This window comes from Stegostoma tigrinum, chromosome 3 (assembly GCF_030684315.1).
Source record: "Stegostoma tigrinum isolate sSteTig4 chromosome 3, sSteTig4.hap1, whole genome shotgun sequence".
Lineage (NCBI taxonomy): Eukaryota > Metazoa > Chordata > Chondrichthyes > Orectolobiformes > Stegostomatidae > Stegostoma > Stegostoma tigrinum.
Window position 1 is genome coordinate 108,018,341 of NC_081356.1, and position 12,179 is coordinate 108,030,519.

The 12,179-nt window shown below is 41.1% G+C and overlaps 1 protein-coding gene across 9 annotated transcripts in view; it reads right to left on the bottom strand.

Annotated features, from left to right (window-relative positions):
* Positions 1-1,367: 1,367 nt before the first annotated feature.
* lhfpl2b (LHFPL tetraspan subfamily member 2b) overlaps positions 1,368-12,179 on the bottom strand; it is a 163,866-nt gene continuing 153,054 nt past the window's right edge. For all 9 annotated transcript variants that reach the window (XM_048528102.2, XM_048528100.2, XM_048528099.2 and 6 more), the window contains one exon: positions 1,368-5,878. In XM_048528102.2, coding sequence (XP_048384059.1) covers positions 5,622-5,878 — 257 coding nt within the window. In that variant the 3' untranslated portion in view covers positions 1,368-5,621. The remainder of the gene's footprint in view (positions 5,879-12,179) is intronic.

Consider the following 12,179-nt stretch of genomic DNA (forward strand, 5'->3'; position numbering starts at 1 on the left):
TGCTTTTTTAAAAAAAGTTGCATGGAACCATACAGCCTATAAAAGGAGAAGTTGTAGACCATTTGCCCTTTCAAACCCGCCCCACCATTCAATAAAGTGATGCCTGATCTATTTGTATTCTAAATTCCATGCTCCCATCTACACTTTTGCTTTCCATGCCTCTCAAGAATCTGTCCACCTCTGTGGTAAAACAGAGAATTCTCTTCCATAGAAGGTGGAATAATTAAAAGGCCACATGACCTCCCCATCTGTCTTGTAAGGGCAACACCTAATTTTAAGGCCATCACTGTAGTTCTGGATGGCCACAAGGCCACCACTGCAAGATCGTTCAGGATATTTGACCTTTACTGCTGGGGATTGGATTTTAAAAGTAAGAGTCTCATTACAACTGTACACACAGTGGTGAGGGCAACATTATTGAAATATACAAGATTCTTTGCCAGAGATAAAAAGGGGTTCTTTAAAAAAAAAGTCGCGAGTTTCCACAGACGAGAATTACAAAGGTTATCAAGTCAACAACCTTTTTCATCCCTACTCCAATTTCTTAGGCAGTGTGTATCATTACTTCATTCCTTTTCCTCTATCTTCATCTCATTTCTGCTACAGATTCATCCACAATAGCTAAAAAGGATCGAGGAATATCCTCCCATAACTTGCTAGGTAATTAGCATTCACCTGAGGAAATACTTAGAACATTGCTGAATTCTCTCACTAAAAATGAATGGCGAGTTGAGACCATCCCCTGGGTGTCATCTCCATCACCTTCACTTGATAGCAACATGATTCCATCAATGAACAAATTTTGATCTTTCATAAAAGGATATGACTATTTACTTCATCATTTTATTATTCTTTCACAAGCCTCATTTCAGCTAAAAATAAAAGCAAAATACTGTGGAAATGTGAAATGTACGCAGAAAATCCAAGAGAAGCTTAACACATTTGGCAGTATCTATGGAGAGTGTTAACATTTTAAGTCTAGTCTGTCTCCTCAATTTCAACTGCGCTTTCTTGCTGTCTTCACTTGCACAGAAGCGTCAAGTTGAAGTTGAAATGTTAACTCTGTTTCTCTCCCAACAGACACTGCCAGACCTCCTGGTTTTTGCCAGCAATTAACAGTCTCTATTTCAGCTTTCCATCACCTAAACGTTTCTGGGAATTATATAAAATGCACATAGCATACCTACACTTGTTTTTCAGAATGCTGAAGGACTGACTATGTATTTCCATTACTTCCTGGGTCTTTTTCTGTGTATCTGTCACCCTGGCTAGTTGCATAATATTATTTTCAAAGGTAACACTTGCATAATTACTGGAGATAAAAAAGCAGTATTTGAGAAACTGTAGTATGAAACAGAACAACATGATGTATGAAACACAAACAGCTTTAATAAATGATTTTGCATTCCAATCTTCAGCATTTTGGAAACATCAAGGACATACTTACAGCATTGTTGAATTTTCTCACTAGATGCGTAATAGTTAAATGGTTAGCTGGGCTTATCCCCTGGGTTGTGCAGCTGAACAGCGAGACCTGATTTCCAGAAATGACAGCTTTGGTTACAGTTAAGATTTGCAATCACCTCAGCAGTTTAGCAATAGTGGTTATTGGTTTCACAATTAACTTAAATCATATTCCAAAAATCTTCATATGCTGTATGATGAAACTTAGCTTTAAAGGGGCTGAGTGTAAAAATAAATCTCTGTTTGAAACACAAGGAAACCTACATTGGGACAAAGCTAATCTCTAGTGACTGAAGCCTTACTAAATGTTCTTTTCAACTTGCCATTTAACAATCACAGCATTTCCTCATGATGTTAAGAACCCAAGATTACAGTGTAAATCATGTGCGGATAATTTTGAAAAAGGGCTGAATAGAACCTTTGCCTATAAATTCATTGCACTAGTTTTCTCAATTCATACCTCAGCTTTTCAACAGGGCAGCAGAGCCTGATTTCTGCTACTGAGGTTAACAAGGATATAGCAGAAATCAGTCATTTAAGAAGAGGAAAAAAAAAACTGGTCTTGGCTAGTGGTTGAATGTCATATCCTTCATCCAGTTCATTTTATAAACTTGTATTGAATTTCGTACAAAATGAAATTATAATGCTCCAATTTATTTTTTTTTAAATTTTTACAATTTTCTGAGGGTACGTTGTTGATAATAAAAGATACAGAGGCTGAACGGTTCCTGACCATTACTGATGCTGCTTCTTGGTCTCTAGAAGTCCTCCAGTGCACCACTGTAAAAAGACTGGAGTCATTCTTCCCACCTTGCACAGGGAAGGTCTTAAGTCTCACCTTGACAACTTCTACAAAGTACAACTGAGGTTAGGAACTTAGCAGTGTCAGTGTCAACTCAGATACATATCCTTCCATCCAGTAACACTCTAGCCATTTACGCTAACAATGACTTTTAGTGACCTGGTTGAAGGGGCTGGATTTGGCTGGAACTTGGAACTCTTGCTATTTGATTGTTTCATTTGACGTGACCCAGTATGCACCAAGATCACTTGTTTAGTAACACTGCATTTGTTTAGAATAAGTGAACATAATGCTAGTCAAAAAAATACTCCAGCATTACGTACTGGCACCAGTAAATTTAAATGGGCAAGACCCATCACATCAGCCCTAATCAAAACCACTACTTTTCCTCCCATGCACACATACACGATAAACAATTTCAATTTCTTTATCAATTATTGCACATAACTCTCACATGGTGTATTAATTTTAAATAATGGTTAACATTTTACAAAAGACTATGGCACGTAACATTAAACACAATGGGTTACTGAACAATGAGCATCAGCCAAAATTATGGCCCTTATTTAAATGTGGTCATTATATAATCACAAAGAGCTAGTAATGATACACAGGTTTAACAGTACAGACAATGTTTGATAAGCTTCCACAGACCATGTGGTCATATTCACAACCAAGCTAAGCATCTTATGAGAAGTCTGCCCACCCCATTTACTTTTATAGAAGTTCAGTTCAGTGTTGGCACCGCCATCAGATTGCTAATGCATTTTTGCCATCGGTGCTTGTATGTTACGGATAACAAGGCTGACCAGCTTTGGAATGGCACAACTTTTATTTCAGTTCCTTAATTCCAGTTTTCATTGCTTGCTATCCTTGAATGGACAAGTAGGTGTGCCACTTGTCTGCTTCACAAAATAAATTATTTTGGCATTTGCGAGGAATCGTTTGTCAATGCTTTCATGAGATGTGTCACTGGCATGTCTAGCATTTATTGCCCATCTCTAATCGCTCTTGATAAAATGTTCTTGCACGGCCTTTTTGAACCACTGCAGTCCATCTGATGCAGTTAGTCCCAGAATACTGTTGTAAAAGAAGTCCCATACTTTTGACCTGGTAATAATGCAGGTACAGCAAGAGAATTCCAAGTGAGGATGGTGTGTTGCTTCAAGGGGAACTAGTAAGTGGTGTTCCCATGTGTGTGTGGCAACTGACTTTCAAGGTGGTACAGTCCTTGGGTTTAGAAGGCATTATACCTAGCTCTGCCAAGTAGGTGTGGTATTACTTCACATGCAGAGATTTGTAGGTGATTCTTTAAATTCAGTTGACTCCTTAAATCTAACTGGCACTAGATTAAGTTTAAAATGTTCCAGGAGATTGGACTTGCTAGGAAATCACACTCTGCATTCCTGGTGGTCATTTGCATTGAAAATTGCTGGTAAGATGATACATCTTACTTAAAATGACAATACCCTATAATATTAACTGCACAACAGTTCTCAGTTACACATAGTGCAGGAGGCATTTTCTTTGGCAAACATCTGAATCAGAAGTGGAAATATGATTAGAATGGTTATGCATTGTTGAATGATTGGCACAGGTTATAGGTATTGACTGCTGGTCTCTTTTTGTATAAATAGTGAGACTTTGTTCAAACGGAATAGATTCACAGTTCACTGAATTTTAGCATCATGTTGACATCTGACAGCTGACTGTGGCTGTGTGCTGAGATGAATCAGTTGCACAGTTGTACTTGCGGCTGTTACGACAACCACAGCAAAGTAACAGGGAGCTGTTATGAATGGAGGCAGCTGTCACCTACCAGGCATTATAATTTGGATGTTGTTGTTTCAATATAACATTCTCGTCATAATCACAGTTCTAGAAGAAATTCCTTTCACAAATAAAGAATTTGGTAACTACCTTTACCTAATAGTACTTTACCTTCTACTTTTTATAACCTAATTGTTTCATGCCTTAGAAAGACTTTTGAAGCCGTCTAGCACACTTAGCATATATAATGGGCAATATTTTATTCTCTCCCTGACGTGTGTTGAGGCAAAGGGGCATTTTCTCAGGCATCACGCTGCCTCTATTCTGATTAAGACTGGGATGGGAAATGCAATGGAAGGCCTCCTGTCCTATTGACAATTGTGCAGGCCTTGAGTGGGCAATTAACACCCAGCTATGTCTGTGGCTTTTGGTGGGTGGGAGAGGAGGGGCGGTGCTGTGTGTCAAAGCGGGGAACAAGATAAGTGGTTACTTGGAGGGCGGTGGCTGTGTCTATCATTCAAAGGCACTCAATGAATTCGCAGTTGAAGAACCAGACAATGGAAGTTTGTTTTGGGGGTGGGGGAAGGTGGTGTTGGTGGTGAGTAGTAATGGTGGTGGTGGTTGAGAGCCAAAATCTAGCCATTGCCCCTGGAGACACCATAACCTGCAACCCCACCTCATACAACCCTCTTATCAGGGAGTTCTGACCTTGAGATGCACTGCAATCATAGGTGTATCTGTTCCCTTCAATGGCCATTGTCTCCTGGGTGGTACTGCCAAAATAAATAAAAAGAGCTCCCAGCCTTTTGTTGAAAGGCCCACACTACAATGTTTGAGGAAAGCTCACCTGCCATCCCCCAAGCCCTCCCCCTAAATCAGTGTGCCATCTCCAATGGAGGTAGACGTCAAATCACTTCTGGTGAAATCACCCTCCAGCACCAAACACCATACATATGGCCACAATTTATCCATAATTAATTTGGATCATTTCTTTCTTATGAAGCTAAACCGCCTGTTCAATAAAACAATGAGCTACACTGTCCTTCTCTGCTAGGACCTTGTTTGAGTGAAATGTGTCAGCAAAATTGGAAATGATACCTATGTTGCAGCAATTTCAAAATGATTTTGGCCTGTAAGGTTAGGAAGGTATACGAAATCTCATAGCAAATCAGACTTTACAGTGGAAAATACGTTCCCTTACAAATTCAAAAAAAACATTTTTACTTAAACTATCTCCTGCATCCTCTGTAATGCAAGGCGGCTTTGTCCCTTGACAATTCTTTAAATATCCTGGATTGTGCAGCATTGGGCGAGACAGCTTTTAGTGGAAGACACACAGTCCAGGATGAAGGGACAACATTCAGAATTTTCTTCTCATCACAGCTATAGATTGGTGTGTGGCGCATCTAGTTCAGTCAATCTTAGGGCAGAATTCAGACTCAGACGGTTGCCACATAAATGCATATATCGGAGTTTCAAGCTCAGTGGGAAGGTAGTAAAACGTCAAAACTCCTGGTGCCGTTTTCAAAAACAAGAAGAGATTAAGACCGCCATGATGTATAAACAAGAGTCACGAGATGTTATCTCACAGCAAACAAATCAGATTTTTCCCTTCTTCGATCTCTTCCTGCACTTTATCGCTGGATGTTGCGATTTCTGCTTGTGCAGACAGCACTGCACAGAGGAATGTAAGGACAGTGCCACCCACTGCTGTGTAAAAGGCCCAGCCCAGAGAACAAGCACCTAACTGATAAGGTGAAACATCTGGTCCACAATAGTCCATCACCTTCTGAGCACCCCATCCAGCAGGATAAAGGATCAGACCAAGAATTAGGAAGAGACCTGAAAGAAATAGCAAATTAATTAGTTAAAACAAAAAAAAAGGCAGAGTATTGCTATTTTATCGTTTATTTATCTGGGAACAAATTACTGCACATGCTTGATACTGAAAACAACAAACGCTGGAGGAGATTACAATGGGTCAGACAGCATGCATGGACAGACAGCAAGGTAACTAGTCTAGATGACTCTTCAGTCCATTTGCAACTTGTTTAAAGAGAAAACAGCTCCAACCAAAATGTTCTGAACAAATGTGCCTAGGTGTCACACAATACCAAAATGGTCAAATCAATACAAAACACAAACCAGTACCAAAGAAAAACCTTCCCACTCTATTCGGAACAAAACTACAATAATCTTTAATACTAAACATACTATCCCTAATCCTATTTGGCCCCTTAAGGTTATAGTACTTCCTCAGTCTCTAGTAAATTGATGCAGTTGCTCTCTCTGTGGCTCTGGATCTATGAAGCTGCTTTCTTCCTCTCTCTGGATGGTCAGCTAGTCTCCGCCTCTTGCCGTGCTGGTCTCCTCAAAATGTCTCAGAAGGTTCCAAAAGCTCTGATGAAGGGTCATCTGGACTCGAAACATTAGCTTGCCCTCTCTCCGTGGATGCTGTCTAATGCTGTTATTTCCAGCATGTTGATTTATTGAGTTCTGAGGAAGGGTCACCGGACCCAAATCGTGAACTGTTTTTCCCTTCACAGTTGCTGCCAGACCTGCTGAGCTTTTCCAGCAACTTTATTTTTGTTCCTGATGTTGGTTTATCTATTGACTTATGATAAAATCTCATCTTACCAGTTGTTAACAAATAACTGTTGGCCAATTTTTCGATCCAAATGAAACGTTTACAACTTAATTTTATATTTCTTGCTATTTTACATTCCTATTCTATTTTTTCTTTATCAATTTCTTGCTCCTCTTCTATTAAGTTTAACATTTTTCCAGTCCTCGAGCTTACAACTTTTATGGCTCCTCTAAAAGGCTTTTCCCTTGATCTAATACTATCTTTAAGTTTCCCTGTTACCCACGGCTTTTGATTTCGCCCCCCACCCCTCCACACAGTATATTTGCCTTAAAGGAAATATATTTTTTGAAAATCAATTCTGTAAATACTAGGCATTGTCTCTTGAGATAAACCTGGGGACTCCTGCCTGCCTGGTCTTTCTACACTGTCTACTGGCCACTCACTGCCTCTGTGGCTGTTTGGTCAAACTTTATCCTGTATAATTCTTCAATTTGTACAAAATGCACCACTGTCATTCCAGTTGCCACTCTACTTCCACATTCCATTGATGCATGAAGCTTTACTGCTACAACGAGGGTCAGCAAATAAGAGGTCATCATACAAACATTTATTGCATTTATTGCCCTTGAGTTGAGTGGCTTGTTAGGGCATTTCAGAGACAGTTAAGAGTCATTACATGTCGGTCAGACTAGGTAAGGTTGGCAGATTTTCTTCCTTAAAAGATCACCGGTGAACCAGATGTGTAGGACAGTTGAGAATGGTCTCATGGTTACCATTAGGCTAGCTTTTCAACACGAGATTTTTAAAATTACATCGGAAATGTCACCACCTGCCACAGTGGGATTTGAACCCATGTACCCGGAATGTTAGCATTTACTAATCTAGTGATATCACCACTATGCCAGAATCTTCCCCTATTCTATTTTGCTCAGTGCTACTTGGTAAATTATTTCAGTAATAGTGTTGCTTTGTTTTAATACATTCCTTGCTCTGGTATGAAGATTTGATAGTATATCAGGGTAAGGAAGATGACTCGGTCTTTAATAAATTGCACCGTTTATATTTCTCAAGTATGTCCTGTCAGCTATATTTCCCTTGTTTCTACTTCACTGGTAGAACAAACAAACACGTGGGAAATACTCTACTTCAAAAAAGGCAGGAAACAGTGGTTTATACAGTGCATTTTTTATTATAATGGCATCCCTTGAGTGAAATCGAATGTAGCTGTTCAATCTGTAATTTTTACTTAAAATTCTGAACACAAAATTATTTTGAATATAAATCAAAACCAGTCTCCAACACCTAAGACACATATAGCATAGTCTTTAATAAGAGTCTCAGATCTGGCGTTATTAAAAAGCACTACCCAATTTCCTATTCATTTTTGGAAGCACTTCTACTATCCTTCTGTTGCTCTCTGCCTAGATTCATTTTTAGCTACTGTCTGCACTAAGTTTGTCATCATACATAAAAACAATTGAAATACATGTTGTAATTTAGGTAATTAACATCTAAAATATGTAGTACACGGTTGACTTCAGTTTGTCACACACTGACAGAAGTCTGTTCGGGAGTCAAATGAAAAAGAAGTGCTAAATGACAATGGTTTAGTTTATTACACCTTACAAATGATAAAAGGAGAAGATAGGTGGAGAGGAGACAGACAGGTCAAGGAGGTGGGGATGGAGCCAGTAAAGGTGAGTGTACATGGGGAGTTAGGGAGGGGACAGGTTGGTCCAGGTGAGGACGGACTGGGTCAAGGAGGAGGGATGAGGTTAGTAGGTAGGACTTTGGGGGGGGGGGGGGGGGTGAGGGAGCCATCTGCCTACCAGGTTCTAAGCACCTCTTGAAGGAGGAGATGGTGGTAAAGGGTTTTATGAAGGAAGTTCTAGAGCTTAGAGACAGATACTGGCACCGATTATAGCAGTCTTCATTACTACTGAACATCCCAACCTGCTTTACAATCAATTAAATACTCTTCAAAAGTTTATAATGCAGTGAACAAATAAATTTGCAGACAGTATGATCCTGCAAAAATTCATTTAGGATCTGTATTGTTCAGGATATACAGGAGAACTCCCTCAGTACTACACTGGATAACCACCTGAGATAGTTGTACTCATGTCCCTGGGTGGACCTTTGTAAACTGGGTGTCTTGTACGCTGCCTGCAAAAGCATTGAGAAACCCACACTAACTCATGGACAGAAGGTATGCCAGATCTTCATCTGGTCAGGGATGCTGGAGGATATTCCTCCTAATTGAGGAGTCAGGAACATGATATCCTGCCCAACTACAGCTGCCTGCCAATTAATACTTGGCAGTATCATAGAGGGAGCCAGGGCTGCTGTGGGTACAGCACCATCTCTGGTCTGCCAGGATGGAACAATAGCCCAGGGACAAAAGACAGATACGGTGTTGGGATAGGGAGAGTGGAGTCATAAACAGGCAGGGAGTTAGTCGTCAGTGGTCCCCGTTATGCCATGTCCATACCTTCAGTAACACAGAAAATATTGCAGATCTGATGGCACATAGGTTTACCTGTTGGATGGCCCACTAGTTATTTGTTCCTTCTGCAGGTGAGAAGTTTGCAGACTGGGCAAGTATTCACCCTTCAGTGGTTGATACTTAAAGAATTACGTGTCTTAAGAGGAGGCAGTGTGGGAAGCCTGACAATGGGCCTTTCCTCCTGGAACTTACTTGGACTGAACCGGTAAGAAGTGTTCGGTACCTGTCCCAATGAGAACTGGTCTCCTTTTCCAGCCCCATCACCTTCTTCCTCCTTACCTATTGTGGACCGAGAAGATCCCATCCCCAGTACCCAGAAGTTCAGGCTCAGAGATGAAAGTGCTACCAACTGGAAGCCACAGCTGAAACCCAGTGCATGGTGCTGAAGGCACTGCTACTGAGGGCACAGTGTTTAAATCCAGGGACAATCCTGAGGTTAGAATTGGAGGAGTGCAGCAATCTCAGCAGTGCGTATGGTTGGAGGTGGTCACAGGAATCAAGTTGGGGTAGTGAAGGCACAGCGCAAGTTGAAAACAGGAATGGACATTTTAACAGTGGGGATTTTCCAGACTGAGCAGACATATGCATGAGCAAGTACAGGGATGAAGGGTGAAGGGGAGTTGATGCGGATAAGGATAAGGCAGTAAGAGTTTGGGATGAGCTCAATTTTGTGAAGTTTGGAGAATGAGTGACCAGCCAGGAGACCATTGGAATGGTCAAGCCCACAGCTGACAAAGGGATACTTGGAGGTTTCCAACAGTAGATGAGCAAAAAAAAGTTACTGATGTGGAAGTAGGCATCAAGAGATGGTCAAACAAAATGAAATTTCCATCGAACCCTTCTATAACAGACTGATTCATTAATTACAATGTCTACAAAACTTCAAATCAAGTTGTAAAGACTGCATAATGATTTTTTTTAAAAATAGTAAGCCTTCCAAAGCAATAACTGAAATACACTAGCTTCACAGAACAGCATCTCACCAAAATGGTAATGCTTCTTAAATTGTTAGATCCTAAAACAATAGCAGGTGATGCAAACAAAATCTGGGCTGATTTTCATCCCGTTTGTCAGGTCATATTTCCCAGGAGCCTCTCCTGGATGAAACTTGAGAATGTTTGTGTTATTGACTGAAAAGATCACACTAAGCTCATGAAGAGTATTGGACTTGCAGCCCATGTTCACACAACAAGGAGAATTGCCAGACAAAGCTACTGAATGAGTTTGTTTGGTGGACAAGCCCTTCAACCCATGGTAATATCACTAGATTAGGAACTGGGAATTTGGATTAATTATCCCAACCTGGTATTAAAAACATCAGGAGTCTTTTTAAAACATAAGAAAGAAAAAGAAACGGGCTTTCTAAGTCACTGTACGGCTATCACACTGCCATGAAAAGCCAAACGATTCATGGATCAGAACGCCTGTTATTCTTGGCCAGTCTGGCCTATAGTTGATTCCAGTCCCATAGCAAAATGGCTGACTACACCATTCAGCAGCGTGGGCAATGGGGAGAATGGTGGGGAAAAATGAAAGATCAGAATCTCAACATTAAGAAAAAAAATTTCCAATTTCCTCTAATGTTTTGTAAGTTTGATGAGTAAAGAATCTTGCTCATGAGTGGCGGTCACCTTATTTCTATGCGTCTGAATACATAAATAGTTCAACTTGGCTCAATTCAATGTAGTTTCCTAGTCTCCTCTCGTTCCCTGAAAATATGGAAGGCACATTTCTGACATTAACTCCAGAGCAAGTTACCAGCCCACCACTTACTTCTCCAGGCTTTCCTCTAACTCTGTCTCCATCACAACGTCCCTGGAAGCTACATGAACGCTCTCTCCCACTACCTTCATCCAAGTCACTGGCAGTGGCAAATTGTCAGTCTCACCACATCAGCACGCCTGCTCTCTGACCATCTCACCATCACTTCAGCTCTTCACTTTAGAGATCACAGGCACCTGCTGCATGCACGCTTCTGCCAGCATGCTTCACGTGCAGGGAAACAAGTGCATCTTCACATCTTATGGGTCTTAGCTTCATTTCTTAGCATTTACTGATTTTGTGCTTACTTGGGGGCTGCCAGCTGCTGGGGTTTCCATTGCTTTTTCACACAGAGGGTGAGGTGGCTTGTCACGATGGGGAGCACTGAACAATAAAAGGCGGTTATTGAATGGCTCTGTGATTTATTGACAGCATATGCCGGCGGCTTATGCAGAAAACACACTATGTATTTCAAACAAAAGGCCATGTGTGAAAGTCAAAAGTGAATGGGTATAACAGTCAGTCAGGGGCACACTTGCAAGGGACCTGCCTGACTCCAGTCCAGGGGCTTAACTAATGTTAGACCTGATGGTCAAATGCAATGACAAGTTTGTCAGTTGGGGTTGCTATGGAAACATCAATCCACTAGTTGGTTGGGTCAATGTCTCCTGCAATGAGATAAAAGGTTGAGATTGAGTATGATGGAGCTGGATGGAAAAGCAGTAAATAATGATGCAAGAGCGGTGGTGAGGTGCATGGGTAGGAAGCGCTAGTAATTTGGAGGATGAAGTGGATTTGATGCAACCAACGTTGAGAGCTGTAGTCCATGAGACTTGGTGTGATGAGACAGAGTGGCCAGGGGAGCGAGAGTGGGCAGAAAGACAATGGTGGCACTTGGATCTGCAGACTGAACAAGGCATTGGCCTGGTGGTATTATTGCTGGCCTGTTAATCCAGAGACCTGGATAACATTCTGGGGACCCAGGTTTGAATTCCGCCATAGCCGATGGTGGAATTTGAATTCAATAAGTATCTGGAATTAAGAATCTAATGATGACCACAAATCCATTGTCAATTGTTGGAAAAACCCATCTGGTTATCTAATATCTTTTATGGAAGGAAACTGCCATCCTTACCTGGTCTGGCCTACAAGTGACTCCAGACCCACGGCAATGTAGTTGACCCTTAACTGCCCTCTGGGCAATTAGGGATGGGAAATAAATGCTGCTTAGCCAGCGATGCCCTCATCCCGTGATTGCATAAAAAGAAAAAAAAGTGTAGAATAGCACT